Source organism: Haemaphysalis longicornis, unplaced genomic scaffold, assembly GCF_048455015.1.
Source record: "Haemaphysalis longicornis isolate Haplotype H1 unplaced genomic scaffold, Haemaphysalis longicornis Haplotype H1 scaffold_13, whole genome shotgun sequence".
NCBI classification, from domain to species: domain Eukaryota; kingdom Metazoa; phylum Arthropoda; class Arachnida; order Ixodida; family Ixodidae; genus Haemaphysalis; species Haemaphysalis longicornis.
Window position 1 is genome coordinate 1,571,982 of NW_027526233.1, and position 27,835 is coordinate 1,599,816.

The following is a 27,835-nucleotide window of genomic DNA, read 5'->3' on the forward strand; positions in this document are numbered from 1 at the left end:
CGAAGCGTAAAACTGTGACGACCACCACGCGAGGAGGAGCAGCGAGGGAGGGGAGAGGTGATGCTCTCACCCTCCTTTGATTCTGCCCCCATCCCTGCCCTCGCTGGGCCCGACCGGCGTGCAGCTGATTCCTGCAGGCCAGGCCAGCGCATGCTGCTTGGGCAGTGAAGACGCCAGCTCAGATCGAACTTGAACACTTTATTCGCGTTAAGTAAGCGAAGGTGACGTGCGCCGAGAAACATTGATGCACAGTGCAATATAAAGTTGTCAAGCACAGTGCACGCACGACACAATTCCTATCCTCCAGCTCAGCTTCACGGCATACGAACACACTTCTCGCTGTTATCTCCCTGGGAGAGGGTTATCACGCATGCTCTCTTCCAGTGGCGCCAGGGAGAGCGGAAATGTGACAGGAGGAGGGTCGCAACGTTTAACAGCCCAGTGATCGAACCAAAACTAACAAGTAACATCGGCCTGGTATAACTGTATGGTTTCAACTGCACGTGATGCTAAAAGACGTAAAAACTTGTTTCGGGTAAAACAACAACAATGTGCCACATTTCCTATTCCTTCATGCGGGTTTTCAATGACGCGTTGAAATCGGTGGAGTTGTTTGGACACGTAACTAGTGTCGCGTTTAGGCACTACGTCCTTCAGAAATTTGAGTGCAAGTTTAAAATTATTTCCACCTGTTTTCAAGGAAATCCCTTGCAGTTGCCCAACTCTACAAAACGCTGGATTTCATTTGGGGTAGACGACATGCGCCCTATAAAAAACGGTGGCCCGCCACTTCAGAAAATGGCGCTATTTGTGTGTTCTGTTCGACATTGTTGTCTTTTCTTTTCATTTGTTCATGGCTGTATATACATACATGCGTGATACATGCGTACATAACCTTTATCCACGCCGGCGCATGCTCCTAAACGCGGGGAACGAGCGCAGCAAGCGGCTTGCGTGAGACGCCCTGTCTAGAATACCGTTTGGCTGTTTCGGCATAAATTGTGTGCTTCGTTGTTTTGCTTTGCGTCACTGGTCGCGTACTCGTTCGTCAAGTCGCTACTGCACCAGCGACCGCCAGTACCGGCTTCCTTTGCACGATTTTCAAAAAACGTGTTTTTTTTATTTACACATGTCTTCATACCCCTGAAATCACAATGAAGATTTGCAGCGTCGGAGCAACGCCTTTCTCGGTCTCGCTGATTCATCTTGGCATAGCAGGAAAGCACTCAGCGCGGCGTTTACGAATGCCGGCTCTTCCAAGTGAGGCCAATGTCCGGCGGATTGAAGGTAACGCACGAAACCTCTACGTGACTGGCGGCGGCTCAGGTCCGCTACGTCTACCGTCAAGTATGGGTCTTTGGAGCCCCATATTACGAGTGTAGGGACGTCCAGCCGATTGAAGTGGGTGTTGCTCAATTGCCGCTCTTTGCAATATGCGGCCCTGTAGTAGTTGATTGCTGCTGTGAGAGCACCTGCGGAATAGTAAAGTAATAATTTAGAATACTGCAATCTCTGAAGCCTGAAGCAAGTCGAAATGCAAGCAAAACTGAAAAACAAAAATAGAGGGAAAAAAGTGAAACAAACTTAAAAAAGGCTGTAAAAAGAAGTCGTCGTAAAGACATCCTCGGTCGAGCTACGCCGCTTTAGGAGGAAAATAGGCAAAGCCAAAACGGAGAGATTGGAGATGAGTATGCCGCGAACGGTGTGAATGTGAAAAGATTTGATAGTTTAAGTCTATTCCCCCGTAGAGAGTTCTTGCACCCATTAGATGAGCTATATGATGCAAATATATCAGAGGAATACTCAACTCACAAGTACACCGAACATTGCACTGCAATGTTGAAAATCGATTAACACAGATGTTTTGCTTGTGCGTGCATCTTCGTCATTGTGAAGCGTAGCATTTAGCTAGTAGTTTTCATTTATGCGCAGCATGGAGATGGGCCCTGTAAGGTTCTCTTATGAGATCAGCGGCCAGGCGCCCGGGCTGCTCGTGAGAACCCGCCACTCTGTCTTGGGGCTCAGCACTGTGGACTCTACGCCGCAGCCGTCACCAATTCGGGACGGCGCGCACGGGAGACGAATTGTCTGGCCCACCGAATACCACAGGGATAATCCCCCATTGAGAACGCAGACGGCGCCGCCGGGCTCCGCGAACCGTCGACGTGACGCGCGGAGATGGTGCAATTACTGGCGTTGAAGCGCGCGCCGCGCGAGACACCATTGTTAATGCGCTCCGGGCGGTGCAGTGCACTGTCGCAGCCTTTCGCTCTCACCCCGCGGGGTCGCGCGCACCTGCTCGTCCGCGAGCATGCCGTTGACACGAAGATGGCGGCGCCTTATTGAATATTCCGTAGCGCGCTGAGTGACAGCTGTCTACGTGAAGTTGGGCGCTCCCTTACGCGTGTACGAACGCTACAGGGGCGTTCCCGAGAGAGGGTGATCTCGAGGTGTTACAAGGCCGAACTTGGCCGTTGGAAATCGTTCTCGTCTGAGCGCCCAGCTGGGCAGTTCCTGGCGGGACAAGGAGTCTCGACCGTTAAAGCTAGGTTAGGATTTGTGAGCCCCCTAGGTTAGAGGTTAAAGTCGCGTCGGAGGTTTAGGGTACAGCGCCGTACCGGGCAACTAGACGGATCTTGCGGCGAGACAGAGTCCCGGCCGTCGTTTCTCGAGCGGTTTGTGTACGCTCCGAGGATAGGAGAGTTAGACGAAGTTGAGGAGCTCGAGTTACTTGTGCGCACTCGGAGCTAGCGTCTAGCTGAAGCAAGTTTTTCCTTTTTCTACTCATGTACCCAGTCTTCCACTGTAAATAGCTGTCTATAAACTCTTCGTTTCATTTAATCAACCTCAACGCCTCGAGTTCGTCAATTCGACCACCGTCTCCAAGAACTTCAACACCATCGCCCTGCCAGCCTCCTGCCAAATCAACCGGAGCCCGGGCGATTGGGTTCCTGATCGACACCGGACTTCAGGGAAACGAACCACAACCATCTTTACTGCCCTAGGAGATTTACACGGAACATCTGCATTAATTTGGTAGTTACGGTTCTATATTGATCGGGTTTTTTTCTACGTTGATTTCGAGGGCCCTCCATTGCTGCGTGTTCTGTTACGGCGACTTTTGCTACACAATCAAATTATGGTTCTTTTCTATCAATACAAATAAAACTTTAACTTTTCCGTGTGCAGTACGTAAAGTTCACTGTACCAATAACCGCAATATCTTCCGTGCTTGTACAAGCAACCGCTAGTGCATGTGTATCTAATGCGAGCGCACCATAACCTAACATGTGTTTATTGCAACTAGCTTCGCTTTTTCACATATGAACAATTGCAGTGAACGTGTGCGCAATTTACGTTTTCTCTGTAAATAAAGTACGCCATCTCGATGAGCCACGATAGCTTCGTTGTTTGCCCGGTTGTCGCAGTGGCAATATGCATAGTTATTTAAAAGGACACCACCAAGAGAAAAAAACTATAGCCGTTTCACTCAGTGTGAAAGCAGTCGGAAGTGCAGAGCAGTGATTTGCCATAATGGGCCGTAGCGCCGTTATCCGCTCACTGTTACCACACAATACAACGCGACGTACTTCACCAGTAAGGTGTTCATAGACTGCGGCGATGCCCTGGAAGTTTATATTGCCACAACGTGAACCTACCACCCACAGGCAAACATTACCGAAAGGGTAAACTGAAATCTGAAATCCATGCTTGTCGCTCACCCTATCCGCCACAAGGACTGGGATTTAAAGCTTCCTGTAATGGCGTTTACGACACGCACCACGGTAAACAGTTCAACTGGGTTTTCTCCTGCGCAACTAAGTTTTGTGAGAGTTAAAATTTCCTCTGGACAATTAGTAGCAGCGGCTTTGGTTGGCGTTTCGACACCCCACGCAAAGTTAGCATGACCTTCACAAGCGGCTGACGGGCGCCGTGCGAGAGGACCGTGAACAACCGGCCGTTTCGAGACTAGAACAAACCGAACAGTCCGACAAGCGCAGACGAGACATCCAATTCTACGTTGGTGGTCTGGTACTCAAGCGTACACATCCCCTCAGTGACGCAGCACGACGCTTCACGGCATAAACAGGTAGGATGGGCCCTATAGAGTGAGTACGCGGTCACGGCTGTCTTATACTTGTTGACTAGCTGCGCTACAGGGGAACAGTGTGGCGCCATTCAGGTTTCAGATCTTGAGCAGTTCATCCAGGCAGGAGAACAAGACGAAGACCAAGACCACCGAGATGACAACGACTGTGTCCATCCACCGGCACCCGTTCCTGAGGAACACCATTCCGTCGGCGGGTTGACTCCACCTTCCAGGCTTTACATCCTGCGACGCCGCGGCTGTCGAGTGCCAAAACTTCATTCTCCACCGCCGGACGGGCCTCTCCCTGCGGTTTCGTTTTGAGAGGGGGGTGGGAGCGTACGGACGGACACTGCCAACCTACGTTTGGACACGTGCGTGTGTTTACGGGCGAGCTTCAAAGCAGGGCGACCGGCGTATCTTGTCGATCTCGGGCGCCTGGAAAGCGTCGCGCGATTACCCCTGCGCAGAACTATGCGTGGTGGCCCAGACATTTCTTTATAACGGGCGTGTGCACTGTCCCGGAATCCCTTCTTTGGGCGTGCTTGCAGAGACAGCTGCGGACCACTGCTCTGAACACCCCCCCCCCCCTCCCCCCTCCGCGCGGAGAGCGAACTACTGACAGGACCCTGCCAGAGGCAAATAAACTGTGTGTTGTCGAACCACTGATTCAGCGTATGCTCCTCCTGGCCGGTGGCATCAAGGCCGAACTGCTACAACGTACACTGAAGGTGACAAAAAATTTCAATCCGCTGGCCTCACAATTGCAGTTGGCTGCGGTCCACAATCTACGAGAATGTTTCCAGTGAATCCTCAGCCGTGGGAATCTGGATCGCATGTTACCTAAAGCTTATGGCCCTACACTGGAGTTTGTGCATGAATATGAGGAGCAGGACCAGCCTAAACACACCTTACACTGAACATTCGCCTTGTACGCTATTATCAATTAATTACAAGTTTAGGTTGTAACAGCCGACGGGTGCGGTCGCCCTATGAAGCACTGACGACGTACACCACGCACCGGGCTCACAATGATAAAACAGACAAAAATGCGTTGGACACGAGCGGAACGTCGCGGGGATTGGGACACTGGCACGGGATAGTCATCTGCTAGCCGGGACTCTGGTGTGTGGACGCCAGGAAATTTTGTTCCTCGGGTGGCTGTGGTTCTGTCCCGGTAACCACGATTGGCTGTGGGAACCCGTAACTCCATTTAGCACCCTCAACGTGAGTCCAACCGTCAGTTCCCAGTGGGGAAATCATGGTCTTCTTTCTTTTAATGTATTGTAGCGGATGTTGTTTCGCATGGCTGTTTTTGTGTATATTTGTTGGTAGTTTTTGGATGTTTCGTATCGCATTTCTTGTGAATAGTGGCATTTCGTTCGGTGATAACGCAGTGGTGGTAGTCACTGTGCCTGCTGGTCCTCGCTTCGCGGCGCGCGCGACCCCATCATGGAGCTCAGGCCTCGCCAGGGCGCAGCCGTGTCCTTTCTACGATGGAGCCTCTCGGCAGGTCCTCACGATTCCGCGAGCAGATGGGACGCTTCCGGGCTAGTCGCCACGTTGCGCCCGATCACAGACCTCTGCGAGAGTATCGTGCATTGCGTGGAAATTAGCAGTTGGGGCCCGCTGCATGCACCGCCGGCCCCTGCGACCCTCGAGGCACCGTTCCGTCGTTCCACATAGCATTGTCATGGTGCACGGGCTACGACGACTGCAAGGCTGTGGCGGACTTCCTGGGCCACCTCCCGGTTTGCAAGGCGACGTTCGGTGCCTCGGACGGGTTTGCCTTGACTCGTGTCCTACCGGTCGCCCTGGAGGCTTCCTCTGGTCGCTGGTGGCGTCTCCGGGCTCCGTTCGTGTGCTGGACCGACTAAGAGGAAGGACGTTTTTCGGCATCCGTGCGCGAGAGTCGTGGCCAGCAGAGTGTCCCGTGCCATTGCCCCAATCGCGTCACGATCCGCCCGTGTCCCGCGCATCGTGTCCGCTTTATTTTTGTCTTTGTCTGGTTCGCGGTGAGGAAATTAGCAACAGTCGCCGGTGTTGCATAAGGCGACCCCGCCTTATGCAACCTTATGCAAAAATTCTCTTGAACGGCATGGGTTTTACTTAACCGTATGATAGAAGGGTAGAAATTATTTACGCATGATAGAAATGATAGAAATGGCGATCCCGTGAGGGACAAAAATGTGTGCACATGACCAGTCTCACTGGCCACCTGCCAATTGCTAACGGTAAGAACGGGAAGCAATTTCACCCAAAACAACAAGTCGGTATCTACAACAATGCAGTACTTTTATAGACAATACATTTTTCGCACAAATCTGGCATAAATGTAGAGACTTTTGAAGCCCTCAAACCCAGGCCGGTATGGCTACCCCAAAGTGTGCTAAAAAACAAGTATGGGTATTTTGGCAATAAAGTGATCTGCTTAAGCAGGGGACTTTTAACATACTGTTTTACGCAGGAAGGTGGCGCGCATATTTTTTTTTTTGCTTATACCTGCGACTGGGAACAATTATTTACGCATCCCAAGGATCTTTAAAATTATTCGCCATCGTAACCATCATGACCTGTTGATAAGGTTGTACTTTGTAAGAAACGGAAACAAGTGATTGGGGTTCTCATTAGCATTCAATTACAAGGAGAAAATATCAAAGGCAGGGTAGAGACCTACTCCTCACAGGAACGCATCCTACAGACACCGATGGACCGTCATGGGACTGCCACTCTACACCTTCACGTCGCGCTTGGTGTTTAAAGCTATTCCACTGAAATGGAACGGCTGTAATTTACATTCGCAACTCAGTCGGGTAAATTCAAACGTTCAAAAAATTTTACCTGGTTGGGAAAAAAAATACTGCAGAACCGATGTTTCCTGTGGGTCAAAGCCGCTGCAAAGTTTTTTTAGTTCTGCAAAATCGCCCATGCTGAGTGCAACTTCCGGCACGTACGGACATTGATAGGCCACCATGTACCTGTAGAGGGAAAGATTTTCGCTGTTTGGTGCTGCAATTTGGTGCTCAAAAAAACGTATGTCGCGTCCAAGCAACACTCTAGTAAACTCATAAGGCTATTCACGGACATACCATATGTATTCTGGAAGTTTGCCACACCATTTGCCTGACAGACGTGAAAAGCTCCGAATGACGCACCGGATAAAACAAATCCTCAACATCAACCGAAAAGGCATACCGTACCGAGCTGTCATTTCTAATTACATTTTTAATTACTTCTTTTGAACTCTTAGGAAGAAATGGGACATCCATGATAAGGCGATCTTATGCTTTTGTAAAAATCTGCTAATATATGACTGCCAGGATCCCGGCTCTCTAATAATACACCGAAAGGGCATCAAGTCCTCGTGGGTTTTTTGCGTGAAGAATAAACTTAAGAAATTACTTTTGCTAGTTCACACAGCTTTTGCTAACTTGGGCAACTCGTCCAGACGGGGAGGTGTGTGAATGTTGGGGCACGCGAGCATAATTGGTCACTAGAGAAAAAGAACATGCCCATTAAACAGCGCATTGTGTTCAGTGCAGGCCATTCAGTCCTTCGCAGTCCAAAGGCAGACCTTATTCAGAGAAGATGACAATTCTATGCCGAAGTGAAAACACAATGGGCAGGGAGCTTTCAGAAGCCTTGCATATCAAGAAGAACGGGGACCAGAGCGTGAGTGACACATCGGTGTTACTGCGTGCCAGTGAGTTTCAATTTTTGGAAGCTGCTATCTGATTGAAGCTATCTCACCAGTGGTGTTTCTGTGGTATTCTTGTGTGCATGCTCCGGGGAAGTTTTGTGTATATATATGAGACGATGCCTCCAATAAAACTACTTGCGAGTGAGCGCTTGTGTTGTCTTGTTTCTGTTGTCCTTGTTGAGTCGCGCTCTGAGGTTTACCAAATATGCACCAACTTTCCCAAGAGTGAGTTTAACCTGGCAAGTCGCTACTGTTCGATAGGTGGAGAAGAGACATGTTCGCTGTACATGTGTCATGCATCAGAAAAAGGATGTGTCGAACATATCACTATGTTTTTTTTCAGATTCGCCGTGTGGCCGAGTGTAATGGCCGCAAAACTCTGAGGCCAAAAGCTGGAGGTGTGGCTTGCCTGCGGACAATCCGACCAATAAGGCCATGCACCGGCAGTAAAGGCGTGAAGAAGACAAAGGGGAAGCGAGGCTCGAGGAAAATAATGCGCACCTTGCGGCTACGCCGTTGCAGTTTCTCACTTTGCGTCAGAGATAAGCAAGAAAGAGGGATTTTGGAGGCGTACTTCATTCATAAGGTGGGAAACCGTCGGCCGCATTATCACTAATAAAATAATGCGACCGACGGTGTTTTTTATGCCAAATAAAAGAAAGTCCGTATGAGTTGCGAAAAACCTTATCAACGAAGCCTAGATCCAGAAAGAACTATGGGGACCAAAAACTGTCTCGCAAAATACATGATGTGTTGAACGAACATCCGGTGATATTGGAAGTCATTAAGACTTCCAATTTCAGGAACAATGCCGTCACAATACAAGAAATTTATTGAACGCTACTCTTTTCTATTGAATAGATATGAAGGTACCATTGTAACTATAAGCAACCTTTTATTTTGTAACACCACGATGTTTTGTATTTGTGTTCTGTTTTTTGTATTTTACTCTGTTCTTCTGTACCCCATAATTATAAACCGCTTGGTAGAAAAATTGAAACCCCGTCCAGTTGTATCAGTGTGTGATAGCGTCTTCTTTTCCTTGTAATTTTTTCTTGTACTTTTTATTGCTTTGTCGTACCGTCTGCGGCTGAGGGTGGCGGGGCCTCCGTCAGGCAACTGGTTTGCCTTTAGCCATGTCCCCCAAGGCAACGTTTTGCAATATTTCCTTCAATAAACTTGTAAATGAATAAATAAATGAAAGAAATCGCGTTTTTAGATGGACACGCGTTGCTTCTGAAATTATATAATATGAGAAACAAATGGCCACAAAGTTTAACCGTTACTTTCACTCTGTTTTTTTTTTTCAATCCATGCTCATTTATTAGTGCCTTGGTAGTAATTCGGTAGAAATTGATCCTGACTTCATAACATTTTAAGGTGTATTTTCCATGCTTCTTAACCTTAAAGGAGTACTGACACGAAATTTTTATGTTACGTTTTTTTCGCTGCTATGCGTGCCTACCAGCCCACTAATCATAGAATGACAGATTAGACGGTCGAGCGCAGCGTAAACATTCATTTACGGCGTCGTTTATTCGTGTCAGTTTCGGTTTCGACAAAAAAACGCCGAGCGGCCGCCATGACAGCATGTATCACATGGCGTCACCATTCTTGCCGTATCGCTGCCTCTCTGGAAGCGCGCGCGAGCGAGCGCACGCGCGCGCCCAGACCGGCCGAGGTCTTCGCCGTCCCCACATACCCGGGCAGCATGACGTCAGTCCCAAAACCATGACGTGTACACACGCCCGAGCATCGCGCGCCAACCACAGCCAGCGCGTCGGCTTCGTCACGGGAGCCCCGACGTCGGCAGTTTGGGGCACGTAGCAGATGATGTCACGTCGGCCCGCTTTGGGCTTTCTCGTGCGGGCGAAGATTAAAATGGATTTTAAATATGTTTCGCTGAACTGTTGCTATTGAAACTTGCTGGGAGATATCTCCTGATAAAAAGGAAGCGTTTTACATAGTTATCTCAGCTTTAAAATTTCGTGTCAGTACTACTTTAAAACAAATTCTTTCTGTGGTCCCAACAACCTACCAAATGCTTTTTTTATGTTGTTACGCCGAATCGATTTTCGTTTCCTTTCCACTCCTATTCAATCCTATCTTTCGCTTACCGTTATTTCAAGGCAGTGTTCTCTTAAAGTGGCGCATTGCGCGAGTAATTCCCGTATATAAAAAGTAACTAACACTTTTTCGTCTAACTACAGACCAATATCACTTACAAGCACTTGTTGCAAACTTCTTGAGCACATTATTTCTAACTATATGATTAATTGTCTAGACGAGCGCGACGTACTATCACCATTCCAGCACGGGTTTCGGAAAGGTCTATCCACTGCAACCCAATTAGTTTCTTGTATACATTCTCTCTCCTCTGTCCTAGATAAATCCGGTGAAACTCACGTTATCTTCATTGACTTCGGCAAGGCATTTGATAAGTACCCCAGTCGAAATTAGTTCACAAACTTAACGTGCTTGGTTTCCAATTGTTAAATGGGTATCATCGTATCTATCTTCTCGCACCCAGTTTGTTGATATAAACGGTACCTACTCTAGCCCTCTTCCCGTTAACTCCGGAGTTCCCCAGGGTAGTGTTCTGGGACCACTACTGTTTTTAATCTACATCAATGATAGTACATCCTGTGCCAAACATGGTGTTGAAAGGGGGCTGTTCGCCCATAATTGCCTTCCGTTTCGTTCAGTCACATCCACAGGTGACCAGTATTAAAGGACGAAAATAAAAAAAGACCAAAGTATTGATGCAGTTAATACCTGGCGTCAGTGCTGGCACATCCACATAAACCCTGAGGAAGCCGTACTTATGTGCATTAATAACAAAAAACAACCACTAACTAACTCGTACAGTATTAAAGGACTTCCCAATTTACTTAAAGAAAGTTACAAATATCTTCACCTCACAATCGCCAGCAATTTCATTTGGTTCTGCCACATTGAAAAGATTTGCTCATCTGCCCGTAGAAAATTAGGGTTACTAAGGCACACCCTCGAAAGCTCCCCCCTAGAACTAAACTCCTCGAATTCAACACAATAGTCCGGCCTTGTTCAGAGTACGCGACTGAAGTCTGGGTTACGTGCACTAAAAAAGATAACCATCTTGAGAGAGTCCAAAGATTAGCTTCTTGGTTTTTTACAATCGCTTCCGTGAGTCTGACTCCCGAAGGAAGTAATAATAAATTATAAAATTCCAAATTTAGAATCACGAAGAAAACAAGCGAGACTTAAATTTCTTTTTCACCTGTCAAGGAAACACAGTATCATAGACCTTTTTCACGTTCCAACTCTGTTATCTTTGCGTCCTACTAGAGGATACCATTCTTACAAATTCACTCCTATCTTTGCATGCACTGACAACCTTTAAGTACTCTTTTTTCCCTCGCACAATAACAGACTGGAAAGAACTGCCGCACCATATATTTCAGTCTGCAAATGTACTAAAATCTCCTAAAAATTACTTTGAAGCGTGATTTTGTTACTTGTGAATATTTTGTTAACCTGTCTGTTTTTTTTTTCTTTCGACTATGTACTATGACTTGTGACCTGTACTACAATGAAATTGGTCACATCATTATCGTTGTAACACCTCCCACTCCTGCTTGGGCCTTTTTTTGTGGCGTGCAGTATTTTATAAATAAATAAATAAATAAACGCGTTGTTGGTGTGACGTTTGTATGACGTCACGAAAGTGTATTTTACCTAGGTGTTTTCACTAATAAAGTGGCGCCTTGTCTGTGTCTACGTGTTTTTTTCTGGTCCCCGTTGTTTAGCGCCTCAAATTATTCAGTATGTCCAACCAACTAGCCCTGGGAAGGCTCTTGACACTCAAGGAACCCAGCGCACTACCACTATACCCGCCGCCGGACGGAAGTGACGGTAGATAATCTTCAAGTGTACAGCGTGTAGCGCTGTGCACAAAGCGACAGACTCATTGCAACTGGTGTCCGAATTTCTATCCGTGCAAGCGAATGCGACCACGATTTGCGCTTTGCGCTTAGCACTTTGCTAACTTTGGGGACTATTGCTCAGTTTCATTGTAAGTAGAGCCTCACAACCATAGTTTTTTTCTCGTAAAGAACAGCCAACTCGTCGCCTAGTTGTGACAGGTGGCTGGGTTATCGGACCACGCATTTGTTTCCGCACAAAGTAGCGCGAACTAAGCGTATTCTTAGTGTTGGATAGATACGCTAAGTGTTCTAGGTATCGTATGTGAAAGCGGTCGTCTGTGGGAGTGTCACAACTGGGAAACCGACCATATTTTCTTGCATCGGTGAAACCAAATTCATTGTTGCTTAGCCTGAATTCTTCAAGTTAGAGTTGTTGGATGATCGAGACGGGGAAATGCACCCGCGTTTTACAGCAGTTTCAATATTCTCATAGCTTCGGTTCACAAGGCAATTACGTACAGAGTGTCAAAGATCATTTCAAAATGCTTAGCTGGAGCGAGCATTGTTAATTTGCAGTTGTAATCAGCAACTCATGCGTTTTTCTCGTCTATTAAGCATCCATATTTCCCTTACGCTTAGGGTTTGCTATTGTCAGTAATATTTGTTATGGTTGACGCGCTTGAAATCATTCATCGGCCGTTATTACCTCGCGCGAGTCGTATGCAACACTGCGTATCAACTCAACCTCACGAAGAAGCGTTTGTCCATCGCGTTTCGCCGCTCCTTGCCATTACGCGCCGCTCGATTAACCCTAGGCGCTTTTCTTATAATTAGCATCAATATTTTCTCCCGTGGCACCGGGTGAAGAACCCACTAAGTGCAATGACTTGTGTTTTGGAAATCTAAATCTGTCCACAGACATGTGCGCAAAATGGCAACGACGATGCAATTGCAGGGGTTAACGGTGTAGCAAAGGACTAAATGCATGTGTTTCGTCTTCCCGTTACTCCTTGTAGATCGGTGGATACGAACATATAGTCCGCATTTGTGCACAGGGCACACTCTCTGCCACAGATGCTGCCCTTGAAGACTAACGGTTTCCCGCGGTTGCCCGCGGCTGTATTTTAGTCCCTATTGCAGTCCTTTTTGCCTTAGAGTGTGGAGTGGGCACGCGCGAACAGAACGCGCGCCTTCCCTTTATCCCGGCTGTGGCAATTGGCAATGACCGCGCAGTTTCTTCACTTGCCACCAGATGCCGGAAACATAACCTCCGCCAAGTGCTTGTAACGTCATAAGGATGCCTCAGGACGCTCCATTTCCCCTCCTGTCTTATTCTTGCTCCATGCCCGAGGGACAGACTGACAGACCGACAGACATACCGACAGGCCAGAATTTTCGCGTTTAAGCAACCCAAGAAAGACTGTCGTCTTTAATCCTACTAGCTTGCGTTCAAACACGAGTTTGAAGCCATTTCACCAAACCTTTGAAGCCGTTTCGCCTAGGTAAATGAGACGGCTAGCACGCGAACGGGCGGAAATCGATCGGTTGTCGTTGATTATCCCACGCTCGTGTACATTGCCCAACAACACTTTTTATTGCTCGCGCAGTTCCCTCTGTGACCTCTATATAAAGGCTTCACGCGTTGACAGTTTTGCAAGCACGTTTTACGACCTGGCTCACTTTTGCTATCATGCGAGAGCTACAAGAAACCTTATAGGCCGACACTGTTACAGCAAAACCTTAAAATGCTCGCAGTCATCGTGGTGGGGCTCAAAATGTTCCCCAATAGGAGTAAAGAACTACCGGCAGCATTTTTGCAACCTATACGGTAAATCTGGTCGCATTAAGTGATTATGTAGACTTCCGGTTTCGTACGAAATGTATTTTTCTGCGTAACATATCAGGCACAGTCATCAAAACGGTTAATAGCAACAAAGACGTGGGTGTCAGCCTGCGTACAAGGTGGAAGTTTGCGACTGCAATCGCCGCTAACACTTTAGGCGACTGTCCGCACATTTTCGCGGTATGGTAAAGATGGAAATAGTCAATTTAATTGCGCGATATGTTTTCCCACACCGGGGATCCTATGAAAGTCTAGTTTTTTTCACTGCAATATCGATTAATACTCACCCAGATTTGATCATTTGCGAAATACTGCTGTCCAGCAGGCGCCGCATGGTGTGAGGATGACCGCCATTTATGGTAACAAGCTTGTTTACCATATGTGGGTATTTATTGGAAAAGCACCATGCCACGATTGCACCCCAGTCATGACCGACGATGCTCAACTTGTCCCTCCCTGCAAGGAAATAAACATTCCTAAGGACCCAAGACATGCAGAGGTCATACTGGCTTTTGTAGAAGACATTAAGGAAGATAATCACAAAAGTTTAATCAACACCCCCAGACAATCATTTTTCGAGCGACAGGCATTGCAATTACTAAACTCTCCAGACGAGGGGAGAGGTGGACCAACTGCGCTTTTATATGCCGTATGTAAATGTGGCTTTCCATGCTTCTGAAAGAGTTATACTGTTTTTTTGACGTGATACGGGCGCATTATTCCCAGAGCAGCGGCGAATTACTTCGGAAAAAGGTCCTCCAATTGGTCTGCAGCGGTCATTACACGCTTGCCGAAAGCTACCTTCGCCACTCTGAGGCTTGCACTCGCTTGCTCAGCGCAAAACCGTCATTCTTGGCTGCATAGGTATTATCACGCAGGTAATCGTTCTATATCCAAGGCAATAAAGATCACGTTACATCGCAAAATTCTTGAACAGAAAGCCCAGCAACTGGCGCTGTCTGAGCATCGTTCGCCCCTCCCACCTCCAGACGTTTTTAGTTGCTTCGTTGAGTCCTTTTCTGCTCCACTTCCCGGTGCATTCCCTGCCGCATATTCTAGCGAATATCTTTCCGGCCCAGTGCAAAATATCTTTCTCATCATAATCATGCCTTATTAGTGCTAAAAAACCTTTTCATCGCCGGCCGCTTGCGGAGCTACGTTTGTCGTTAATAGAAGAGAAGGAAATTGCCTGTTCTGGACTGTACTCTTCCTAAGCCCCGCACAAATGCAAACATTACGCACATGATGACTCGCCGAAGGATTACGGACCCGAGATTTTCGTGTCACGTTTTTTCGATGTTATGGCTGCCTGCCAGCCCACTAGTCATCGAATGGCACATTAGGCGGGTAGTCGCAGCGTAAATAATTAGTTACCGCCTTCTTTATTTATGTCAGTTTCGGTTTCAACAGCACGAACACCGAGGATGCCACCATGACACGAGGGCGCTTGTGACGTTACTGTTCTTGTCGCACCACTGCCAATCCGGACGCTCGCACGTCCACCATCTCCAAGCGCCCAGGCAGCATGACGTCAGTCCCAAAACAGTGACGTGATACACACGCCGGAGCAGCGCGCGCCAACTGCAGTCAGCGCGTTAGTCACGTCACGCGGATGTTTGAGGCCTGGAGGCGCAGATAGAGTCATGTTGGTGCGCACTGCGAAAGGGTATCCGTTCTGAGCTCTCTCATGAGCCCAATATTGAAATGGGTTTATAATAGCTTATACGGGGTGGTTACTGTTGAAGCTTGCTGGAGACATCTTCATTTACAAGGGGAGCCTTTTACATTGTCATGGCAGCTTTCAAATGTCGTGTCACTACTCCTGTAAACAAGAAATTGCATCTTGTTACTTCAATGTGTTTTAAGCACTTAACCGATAAGTTGCCTAAAGTACTTTGTACTCTTCGTATTTTTTGCCGACACTGTATTTATGGTTAATTTCGGATATTCAGTTCATTACTATTCGTAACAAAATATGTATTGTGTGAAAACAGCGTACCTACAGGGATCACGGAGCAAAGCACTGAAATGATACCCTTTGTATTATATGAGTAGAAGACAAATTCTCAGCAGTTGCGTACGTTTTGAACAGTGTGTTATTCAAGCAACGCAATGAAGATATACAAAAGAGTTATACAAAAAAGTAACAGAAACGTAAGTCCCCAAAAGATTGTGTACAATATTTGGCGGCAAAGTAGTAACGTGTACACACATGAGGCACAGATTTTAATCGCATTAAACCGGCAAACCGTATCAATAAGGATTAAGAACATACTGATACATAACATAATATATAAATATCTAAAACTCTAACGCTTCAAAATGTAGAGGCAGCAAGTTAGTTATCGTAGAATTGTTAAGATATGTATTCTGACGTTTCGGAAACACTAGCGAAAAAAAAACAATTACACAGACAAAGAAAGCACAACGCACTCACCGGAATAACGATTAAACAACGAAACAATAACAATTTGACGACTGATACATCCTACGATCAACCGACCACCACGCATGCGCAGTTTTTAGCACAAAAAAGTACTCGCAATATTCATTGAAACCACCCCAATCAGCCTTGTAGAAATGCAATCCCTCCATCACTCAAGGCACTGGACGGTACGCTAACACAATTTCCTTATTTTTGCTATCTGATATATAACGCTTCGAGTATCTCTCTCTCTCATTTCGTTCTACCTTTGCCTAGAATAGTTACATTTTCAAAACATAGCGAACAGTTGTTGACCGACGCCCAAGGAGCGTTGACTGACTCTCAAGGAGCTGGTCAGCTTGGCTGTCATTGCCTCAAGCACGGTGTTGACGAATTTGCTGCGCTTACTTCAAAGGTTATGCCCCAAATTATTATCGGTAGGAGGCTTCATAGTCGGTTCCAGAACGCAGAAGTTTTCCAGTCTGTCATTGACATATATCGTAGCGACAGAAATTCCCAAGGTGGAGGCGTTTTCTTCCTTGTCGATGCCAGCTTACAATCTAGTTCATAACAGTGTCTTTAAATACCCCAGATTTGTCTGGTAACGAATTAGTCATGACTATCGGGTCGCATGCGCTGATCCGGAAGCCGGGAGGTCTTTATCAGATCCCCTGGAAACATTGAAACATGATTGCATACTTGGATGTGATTTTACCATGGTACGTTTAGTGGTTGGACCAAGAATGCATTACCACTGACCCGTATGCGCTCTCTCCTAGTTTCCACGAGTTGATACATCCCAACTATATTTTCCAATTTGCAACCGAACCAGTGAAGAAAGGGAAAACACCGCGCTTCTCTTTAGAATATCTCTTCGCAAATAAGCCTTCACTAATCTAAAATACTGTATCCGTCTCTCGAATTAGTGATCATGACTCCGTCCTGGCCTATTTACCACCAATTCATTTCAAAACTGCGCCCAATAACCCAAGATAATCTTTCTTTTATAATAAAGGAGATTATCTCTCATCACCTAATGAACCTGTATGCTTTCTACCGGAGTTTATCGAAATGATTGCAACACTCTATGCAAAGCTTTCAAAAACAAATTATATCAATTAACAGAACAATATGTGTCTAGCAAAATATTCTACCAAAAAAAGCATGCCGACAAGCCCTTGGATCCCGGGGCATATATTCACTTATAAAAAAAGAGCGCTCTCTTTTGCAAACCGATAGAACGAAGACGGAACAGAGCCTAATGGTGCCGTAAGGCTCCTCGCCAAAGACCTAAAATCTCGGGCCAAATTGCTCAAGGCAAATATTTCTTCTCTTTGGGAACTAGGCTAAAACTTCCCGAGAAATACGTATATTTTTCAAATCCCAGGGCAACCAACATCCAGGTATGCCCATTCATGACGTTAACGTCGCAACAGTTTCTAATTGTCAAAAAACGCTAGTTGTTTCAATCACTCCTTTCAGTTTGTGTTAGGTCGAACGTATGGTCAAAACGGTCCAAGTGTCGCAGAATAAATAGATGGACGAGTCGATCTCGTCATTGTCGCCTAGAATGATGTACTTTAAGCTACTCCAGAACGTTTAAGATAACTTTTGACTGACGGCATTCCCGCTTACGCCCTTCATGCTTGTTCTGGCACCATTGGCCACTTTCTCCTTACTTCTTTTACCAAGTCCCTCGCTACCGGTGACTTGCCTGAGGATTGGAAAATCGCAAAAGCCCTGCCCATTCACAAAAGTGGCCCAAAAAGCAATCCTGGCAACTATAGGCCAATATCTGTCACAGGTGTCTGTAGTAAAATCTTAGAATATGTAATGAACAATTGGAGAAGGGAACGGTATGTGCACAACCATTGTCAATCTACACGAGGGTATGTGCTCCGGTCCTGCAACAGCCATCATCAGTGCCCTGCGTCTAGCAAGGAGGTCTCCGGCGTGACCGTTTTTTGAACCGACTGCTCCTACCCACCTCTCGCTTGGACAGTTGACTTAACTGAACACCATTGAAGGGGTACGGTGCGGTTTTAACGTCAACCACCACAAATCATGGACCTTCGAAGCCGAAAGCTCCCAATGTCCACCACCCCCGTTGACGCTGTTGATCAACCAGCACGACCGATGCCACAGATCTCTGCGCTGGTTCCATCAGTCAGCGCGACCCCCGTTCTTCAATATAATATATAGCGACATAATAAAATACCTGAAATCTGAAACATTTTATAAATTGCCAATGCGGCTTTCGGGCGCGTTTTTTCTGCACAACGCAATTAGCAGTATTTTTCCAAGGTCTTTTCTCCTCATTTGACGTGAAAGAAGAGACAGACTGCGTATGTTTATATTTAAATGGCATTTTATTCTGTTACACACGTGATGCTAATCCATGAGGAGTATTTTCTTGATCTACATTATGACGTACTTCAGTGGATTACAGGTTATTTGCATAATCACACCCAATCAGTCCTGATAAACGGCTGCCAATCAAGTGCTGTGAGAGCTAGTTCTGGTGTTCAGCAGGGGTCTGTTTTAGTGCTTCTGCTTATCCTTTCATGCATATTATTGCTATTGTGAGTAATTTCACCTGGAAAGGGCGCCTTTACGCAGAAGATTGGGTTATTTATCATGGTATAAAAAGCCCAGATGACACGGGCCATCTTCAACGTGATCTAACCATATTCAAACGTGGTGTTAAAAATCACAAATCACTTTAAATGTTGCGAAATGGCAGCACCTGTTCTTCATATGGAGCCGCCACTTTATTTTATCAAAATACACTATTGCAAGTATGTCTCTCGAAAGAGTGTCGGATAATAAATGACTTATCGTGTATCTGTCATCCAACCTAACCTTGAAACATCAGGTTGAACACGTTTCCTGCTCAGCCTCCCCGGGAGCACGCTGAATTTTAGACATAACTTCAGTGATGTACCTGTAGAAGTTAAGGAACATTTACATTTCACCAACGTACAACGTGAGATTCATTGTAGAGTACGCCTGCGCTGTTGGGGACCTACAATTTGACCATTAATGTGCACTCTTAGAACGCGCCCAGAAGCGCACCGCCTGATTTGTAAATAAAACTTATAGTTCTAACATTAGCATTACATCAATTAATGCAGAGTTGGGCTGGGAACCACGAACTAAACGTCGGTTCAATCACAAACTTGAACTACTACACCGTATCTATTTTTAAAATAAGCTGGCATTGACTAAGATTTATTGCTGCTCCCGCACTTTGTATCTAAGCGGTGGACCATGAATTGAAAATTCATTTCAGTGGCTTCCGTGCTGGTGTTTACAAGGGTTCTTTGCGCTCCATTTTATTGGGGAATGAAATAGGCTTCCTAGTAATATTCTTTATTGTACATTTGACACTCTGTTCCACACGTTTCTGTCAAGTTTGTAATTGCTATTCCCGCGATGAAATTTTTTTTCGCATTTCACTCGCTATTCTGCTGAGTTGTGCCAGACACCCCACACCCGTCCTTTTTCTCTTTTTTGCTTTTTCCTATGTGACGAAATTTATAAATTTATTCATGTATTTGTGTATATCCCCCTGCTGTTGTGCCTCGTTAAATAAATAAAATAAATAAATAAATAAATAAATAAATAAATACAACGCGTAATGAAAACTGGAAGAGGAATACAGCGGGTAACGAATGCAGCTACTTTGTTCCATGCGGGTGAGCATTTATTGAGCGGTCATATTTGTCTCGCTATAAATGCGCGTGGTACTGAGCCTCAAAACCGCAACCGAAGAAATATTACCAAGACAAAATACAAGTTTTGACCAATAAAAGAAGTTATTTGTCTCGATAACGTGACACCTATTTTATGGAGAACTTCAAATGAATACTGCACATATTAGCAAAACAAGTGCGCTGCAGTGGTGGATCCCCAGTGAATGAACGGCGATGCCTCCATGACGTCACCGAATCCCGCATGTGCTATTGGCGGCCGCCGATCTGACCTACCGCCGAGAAACGTGACTGGGCGATTGTAGTGGAGCCTCAAGTGCCGCTCGACCGTATCGCGTGTGCGCTAGCGTGTAGTTAAGATAAGTGTAACTTTTTTAGTCCCGGCCCAAATTGCATCACTCCTGCCAATAATACGTCACTCTACTGCAAGGTTTGAACAATTTCCAATATTTGTTGCTTTTTCTTGACTGAGGTGCGCCTTTGAGTATGGAAGAAAGCCGACTGAATTATTAAAAGCTTGTTCTGTGCCGACACTTATCAGCAACAATTTTCAGTTGCTTCTGAAACACTTCAATACAGTAATGCAGACGCTCATCGGACATGCGGTTTCATTCTTTTAAAAGCCACTGCACGTAATTAAGACCATTCTGCACCTTTACTAGGCTTTTGTCGAAACTGTATCTCCTTTTTGGTGCAGAAAGGAAGAGTCCAGCATATGTTTTCACAGCCAGTACTTGGTAATACGCCAACAAACTTGTGCTCAATACCTGCAACCTTGTTTTCTGCACTATAAGAGACTAAATTTGCTGTACGTTTGGCCGCGGCCATTTCCACCTGCAATTTATAGGCACTTTCGCTTCTCTCAAGCGCAAGACCTTCTTACTTCCTAATACAGCCGTTTATTAACAGAAAAAAAAAACTATTTACACAAAAAAGTGCAACTGGAACGTTCGAATGCGTAAACACCTCCGTGCGCCTAACGAAACTAATGCAAGTCTAGGATGTCTAGGTGTGACTCGTATCAAAAGTGTTTTTCGATCGTTGAGTTTACACAGTTTGTTCAGCTGTGTAACTTCACATGCTTGAATCCATATTGCTTGATTTAATTTGAAATTTGTAGCCAAACAAATACATCACCAGAATTACTTTTATTGTTGAAACACTTACCTAAGAGCCTGACTAGTCCCACCAAGTCTTCGATGATGTAAGACACCTGGTACTCTTCAACGCGTGAGGGCTTCGAGGACAGTCCGTAGCCCCTCATGTCTGGCGCGACTACCCTGGCGGAAGGAAAAAAGATTAATTTGTAACGCCACATCAGTAGCGCGACATTCGTATTAAAATGGAGTCTCCAACACGCTTTCACTCCTTACTTCGCGTCTGGGAGCGCTGCGAAAGCTTTAGGAGCGACACTAGGTGATCCAGCACGGAGCGACACTAGGTGATCCGCTCAGTCACAGCAGACAACTTTCTATTCTTACTTTGTTTTTGTGGCTTTTTTAAAGTGGCTGAAATTGAAGGAAATCCGGCCAACAGCCGCTACACCGCTGTAATAACGTAATTCCAGCGGTCGAAGAACGCCAAGACCGGGAGAGAGAGTACGGAATGGACGACTTTATTAGAAGGAGTAAGAAGGAGGGCGCCAAGAGACATTGTTGTGGGATATGGGAATAATTCTAGGGGAAGATGGTTCGAATAAACGTTTCTCACTGCACTTCGAGCGTTCAATTAAGCACATTAAGGTGGGTTACGCCCATAGGGGTGCCATACGCACGGGAAAATATTTTTGAGCGAGTTTCTAAGTTATCTGATGGGCATGGAACAGTAATTTTTGGCTGAGGAACCATGCGACTCCCTAATCGAAGTACTTGTGTTGGTTGACTGCGTTCTACAAGCATCCATTATATCCAAAAAGCAAAAAGTGTTGCAGGGTCCCGTTAAAGGCGTCGAACTAATCCCACCATACGAAACCCACTGTCCAATATAGGTTTACAAACTGATTTCGTTACATTATAATGCGCAAACTCTGCGATATCAAACATTTACGAAAACTACCCTCTTCGGCCGCCTACACAAATAACTGGCCTTAAAAGCTCAGACACGTCAAAAATGCGTGCTTAAAGTATTCATGGATGTACAATGTAGGTAACAAAATGAAACTGTCGAAGGTGTTTATCAGCTTATTGCATAGGCAATTTGCATAATAGGAGACATTTTTATTGTATCTTTTATATACACGAGAACTATAGCCTCGAATCCACTAATGCAATGATTAAAAATGTGTTATTATGATCCCGGTAGCGAGGTTTCCCAAGTGAAAGTTGTGTTGCGGTTATATGCACATAAGTGCTCAAGCGTGAAGAACACCTAATATTTTCGCCGAAGTTTTAAGCTTTGAAGTTCTACTTCTAATCAAGGCTCATAGACATATGTTCATCCGCATCAGCGATTTTCAGGTTTAAAAAGCAAACACACTCCCCTCAAAAGCCGCAACGCCCTCATTTTTGAAGGCTACAGTACGTCGCTGAACTGTAGATTCTATTTTCATGGAATCACGTGCTATGCCCAAACAAGCTTCGGCATTTATCAAGCCTATACACCGTTATTTTGTTAGTATTGCATCACAAACGCACTTGCGGTATTTTTAAAAAAGGTTACGATAACCCATTCCGTACATGTTTCAACACAACGATGCCCAACCGTACCAGAAATTTCTCTTCAGCTCCGGTATCTGTTTGTGCCATGAGTACCAGCAGTCGGGGAAGCCATGGAGAAGAATAACCAAAGGGCTGTCCTGACTTCCGGCTGAAACGTAGTGCACTTTTGTGCTTCCCTGTAAGTATAAATCATTGATTATGAATTTATGAGGTTTAACGCGCCCAGGCTTCAGAGGTGATAAGACGCGCCGTGATACAGGGCTCCGAATTAATTGTGACCACTTGGGGATCTTGAACGCGCGCCGAAATATCCAACGCGCGGGCGTCTTTGCCTTTCGCCTCCATCACAAAAGCGGCCACCGAGGCCGGGAATCGAACCCGCGTCCTCGTGCTCAGAAGCACAACGCCTTAGCCACTGAGCTACCGCAGCAGGTCGGTAAGATTTAATACAAGTTCTGAAGGTTTGTCGTCACCACCTCTTCTTCTATGGGGAGCATCAAAAAATTAGAACACCAAAAATACCAATGGTTATTTTAAGGCAGGGGGAGCCTTAGAAATTTTTTTTTTCGTTTCGCTTTGAAAGTACAAAACAATGGCTATAATTTCGCTAAAATACCCGGTACAGTTAGGGAGCCTTAGAAATTTTTTTTTCGCTTCGGCAGTACAAAACCATGGCTATAATTCCACTAAAATACCCGGCACAGTTTGTTTGTGTTAGCAATAATAATGTACAGGAACCTCAAGCGCCATATATTCGCCGATGGGACCGTGACAGTATAATTCCGCTTCGACTTAAAGTGCGGCTGGCGTAAGCAATAACATGCTCACCGTCACTGTGGCGCTGAACAAGCAAGAGATGTTGCAAAATGGCGTGATTCGAGAGTCTTCAATCCCCTGGGGAGCACCGGTTGAAAAGAAAGACGGGTCACGGCGCTACTCCGTTGACTACGGGCGCCTCAACTAATTTACTAAAAAAGACGTCTACCCACTTTCCCGCAGAGATAATCCAATAGGTTGTCTTCATTGGGCTTCGTACTTCTCTTCAGTGGGCTTGCGATCAGGCTACTGGAAAAATTCCGTGAACGCCGATCATAAAGAAAAAACAGCGTTTGTCACACCTGATGGAGTTTTCGAATTTAATGTTAGGCCGTTTGAACTCTGTAACGCTCCTGCAACGTTTGATCGTTTCATGGATATTGTACTTCAGGGCCTGAAGTGGGAAGTGTGCATGTGCTAACTTGAAGATATCGTCATTTCTGGAAGGACATTTCTTGAGCACAACACGCGCTTAGCCACTGTTTTGGACTGTTTAGAAATGGCTGGGCTCATCTTGAACTCAAAGAAACGTCGATTAGCATAGCGGCAAACCCTGGTCTTAGACCTTGTTGTCGACAAACAAGGCGTCCGACCAGATCTGCAGAATAAACGAGCCGTTAGCTGCTTTAAAGAACCCACGTCTGAAAAGGAACTTCGCAGTTTCGCGGGACTTTGCTAATCTTTTGATAGTTCTATCCCTGGATTTGTTGACATAGCGCATTCTCTGACGTGTATTCTGCGCGAAAACGTTCCATTCGAACGGAGTACAGACTGTTCCGTCGCTTTTCGTCATTTGAATTATCTTTTGACGTCCAGCCGGATTCTTCGCCATTTTGCCCCCGAGGCGCCAACTGAAGTGCGCACCGATGCCAGTGGGGTTGGAGTGGGGGGGGGTGCTTGTTCAGCGAAAGTGACGGTGGGCACGCTATTGCTTACGCCAGCTGCACTCCCAGCAATTCGGAGCGGAATTATACTGTCACCGACTCATCGGCGAATATATCGCGCTTAAGGTTCGCGTAACAATCTGAACATCAGTGTACAAGTTAACGCTATATTTTATACCATTTCGGCTGGGGGGAGACCGCAGTTCTACAAAAACCTGTAATTTCCAATTTGCTGTTACCACTTTACGCGCACCAGCATTCCATTCACTGTTCAATTCTCGTAGGAGCTTCATACATAAATCTTTTTTGGGGAGGCGCCATCATACAAAGAAATTTAAGAAATAGCTACAGCGCGAATATAAACAAGGACACAAAAAGACCAGGGTACGAGCGCTGACTTCCAATTGAATTTAAGAAGAGGAATCTTGCACCTTTTATCCGCACACTTCACTTTAACACCATCAAAAAATTAACACAAAACAACAACAACCACAAAAATAAAAACGGATGTATAATCTGTGATAGCACACCACCACATCAATAGGCGTTCACGCACTTGGCACAATCTACACAGATACACAGGCACCAAGTTTAGTCATACCCGACGCACATCACGCGTTGGATAGTAAATCTATCTCGTTTTGAGACAAGGTGATTGACGCCCATATCGCACATCTACTGCCCGGCCTTTGAATTTCGTGTGACTCAATTATTTCTCGCGTAGCTTGGTTTCCGCCTCTTCCTATCACATCGCACAAGTCAAACTGAGGTTTTCACCCCAAAGATTTGCAATGCAAGGCTAAGATTCCCTTTTTCGACGTTGCTGTCGTGCTCCCTCAATCGGTCATTAAGGCATCGGCCAGTTGGACCGGCACACACACACCCACATTTCTTCAGGGGAATGAGATAAAGCACACGCTCCCAACATGGGATGTGCTGAACACGATGCTTCACTTAGCACATAAGGTTCTTCACACCAGTCTTCATAGTGTCTTTGGCAAATTTCACAGGCTTGTGGGGAGCACTAAGCACTACCTTCATGTTTACACGGTTAGAGCTATTTCTCGCGCTGTAGCTATTTTTTCGAAATTAATTACCAACTCCCCCTACAGCTACACCTTGTCATACAGGGAGCTTTTATATTTTTGTTGCATTAAATCTGAGAATGTAAAACTCTGTATTCAGTCTGAAGCTATCACCCAATACTCTATAAAATAAAACACCAGGAACTGAATGCAAGGAGTGGCATCCCTGTAATAAAGAACAGCGATAACAAAGCTAAATACAAGGAGAACACATACGCGTCACAACGCTGCGTCTGTGCAGTTTTGCTGTTCTCTGTGCTTTTGTTCTCTTAGGGTGTAGGGTGTGCCAGCTCGCCGCAGCTTTCGTTTTGTGCAGTAACATATTTCGTGGTGAAATATATCAAAAGCTAATTGTCTGTTTCATTTGCTATGCAGTTAAGAAAACTGGGCCGTCTACCGTTCGTTTACGCTTCTCTATATTCGTTATGTTTCTTCAAAACGCTTTAGGTGCCACTTTAGCGTCCACCTGTGTCGTTATATATACAAATGACTCCCCTCCGCTTCATATAAATACCCCGAGCCTTTGGTTTAAAATTGGTTTCCCTTATTATGCTGTCTTTTCATAGTCATTTTTTGAATCGGCCTTTAAGAAACTTTTTTTTATCTTCAGCCAGCTATTTTTGTAGCAGCTCATCACGAAATGGAAAACAAATAAATTCAGTGCAGGTTTTGAAATCTGGTAGTCGAACAAGCAAACCTGTCCTTTTTCTTGTTCCCGGAAGCACATAATTCATGGGTTTTTTTACGAGTCGGCTCACTAAAGTGCGCTACAACCGACGCCGATGAGGAGACCTATGTTTCGCATACACTAGCTGGTGATCTTCAACAGCTGCCGAAATGTCAATGTGCTGGTGTTTTCATTTTCGAGTTCTGAGTTTTCATTTACTTCCAACGGCCCCCCGCCGATGAGGGAAAACTGTGTCAGTTGACAGTATTGTAGGCTGCAAAAGCAGTACTTTTGCCGGTCACCGCAGGCACCAAGCCTACGAATATCGAATGTCAAAAACAAATGGCTTCCATGTGTTTCTTGCGCATACGAAAGAGGAGAAGCGTTCGGCGCGAAAAGTACATCCGCAATCATTTCCAAAAGGGAAGTCACACCCTGCATCATTTGGTGGCCATATTTACATTTCATTTGAATTTGCGGTTCAGCAAGCCTAGTAGAAAAAACTACACCATCTTCCCGTGGGGGAACCCTGAGTAGTTTGCGAAGCAGCCATGGGGTCGACTGAAGTTCCAATTAGTTTTCAGTTCGTCGTTTCCGTTGACGTTCAGCTTCACGTACCTTCGTTGTATCAGTAGCTTCTTGACGTAATTTGAATAAGTGAAGGACATAAGGCGCGTTCGTAGCACATGCTCCCCTCTCGGTTTGTAGCGCAGTGGGAAGAGCGCCACGTACCTCCCGTTGCGGCCAGAGAGTCGTGGGATCGAAACCGGGCGCCGCCTATTTCTTTTTATAGTGGACTGTGCTGACGTCAGCCAAAACGCTGACGGGGCTGAAGACACGCGCATGCGCAGTAGAGTGCGGACAATGACAACGAGGGAGGGAGGGACACAGCCCCGAGCATGAGATGCTTCGCATCCAAAAAGCGGCCGTATCATTCAAACTACGGACCAGACTGCACCCAGCATTGGCGCCCCCTGCAAGAGTTGCTAGCATGCAAAGAAGGCCTTAGGTACGTTTCTGAGCTTGCTCCATGGAAGGCCCTCCCGAATTGTCATTCGACTTTAGAGTTGGGAAATCGCAGTGTGCACGTGATGTCGGCTCCGAAGGAACACGGTGATGATGTTTGATTACGCAGGTGACTCTAACAGAACTAGTCGGTCAAAACTACTGCCCTGCTGTTTTCGGCAAGAGGGCCCGCAGCCGCAGATCTTTGACTGCACGCTGTTGTGAGTGTGAGATGGGCGTACCTTGAGCGTGGCCGTCGCGTGCACCCCGAGTTCTGGATCCCTGAGGCACTCGGGTTCCTCCGTCCACTGTCGTACCTCGAAAACACCGAAGCCGTTCACGCAGACGGCGGCCGCAACGCGCAGGCACATCCGCAGAAGCTCGCAGAGTCCGATCATAAGAAACAGCACGCGGCTCGAGGCCGGACGGAAGGCACAGAAGGCGGTGGACGCCACACAGCACGCTTTGAAGAGGCCCCACAACATACTTTCTTCGCCACTGCAAGATAAAAAAAAAAAGTTCGCCGACGTGCCATTGTATATGGCGTCTGGTTTCTTGCTGTCAACGGCTCAATCGCCAGTCCGAAAGAGCTCGAAAAATACAAGTTCTGCACAATGGAAGTCTTATTTGGACAGAAATCCATGAAGCGTATCGCTGTCACAATATGCCGCAGGTGGGCCTCACCGCAAATCCTGTGAACCTGTTTTGTATCTCAACATTGGACCCTATACTAGCCTCCGGCTATGGGTCCAAGCAGTCTTTTGAACTATCATGTTGGAATTGAAAATAAAGTGAAATGAAATGAAATGAAATGAAACCACTAATTAGCGTGAGTATAGGTGGGAATTTGGCGTGTGATGACGGCCAGCGTTTTAATAACGACAGCATTCTGATGACGGCCAGCGTTCAAAAAATGAAACCTCGCCTGCGAGAAGACCGTTGCAAGGCGTGCATGTGTCCCTGCGCAGAATCTTCTTTCGGCTCTCGTCCCTTGCTCGGCCTCCCCATTCGCAGATTGCACAGATTTGGTCACGCGAACTAGAGCGCT

At 46.1% G+C, this 27,835-nt stretch overlaps 1 protein-coding gene across 1 annotated transcript; it reads right to left on the reverse strand.

Moving 5' to 3' along the window:
• Positions 1–234: 234 nt before the first annotated feature.
• LOC144163981 (AB hydrolase superfamily protein YfhM-like) lies at positions 235–27,446 on the reverse strand. The gene is made up of 6 exons (XM_077694615.1): positions 27,030–27,446; positions 22,379–22,506; positions 20,841–20,953; positions 13,823–13,991; positions 6,929–7,065; positions 235–1,472 (listed from the first exon to the last, which is right to left on the reverse strand). Exons 1-6 carry the CDS (start codon positions 27,270–27,272, stop codon positions 1,150–1,152), a joined length of 1,113 nt encoding a protein of 370 aa, XP_077550741.1. The 5' UTR covers positions 27,273–27,446; the 3' UTR covers positions 235–1,149.
• Positions 27,447–27,835: the final 389 nt, after the last annotated feature.

Coding starts and splice junctions, on each gene's coding strand:
- LOC144163981 (XM_077694615.1), bottom strand. CDS start 27,272: ATGTTGTGGGGCCTCTTCAAAGCGTGCTGTGTGGCGTCCACCGCCTTC. Junction 20,954..22,378: donor GAGCTGAAGAGAAATTTCTG/GTACGGTTGGGC, acceptor TCCTTCCGCCAG/GGTAGTCGCGCCAGACATGA. Junction 1,473..6,928: donor GTATTTTTTTTCCCAACCAG/GTAAAATTTTTT, acceptor ACTATTCCGCAG/GTGCTCTCACAGCAGCAATC.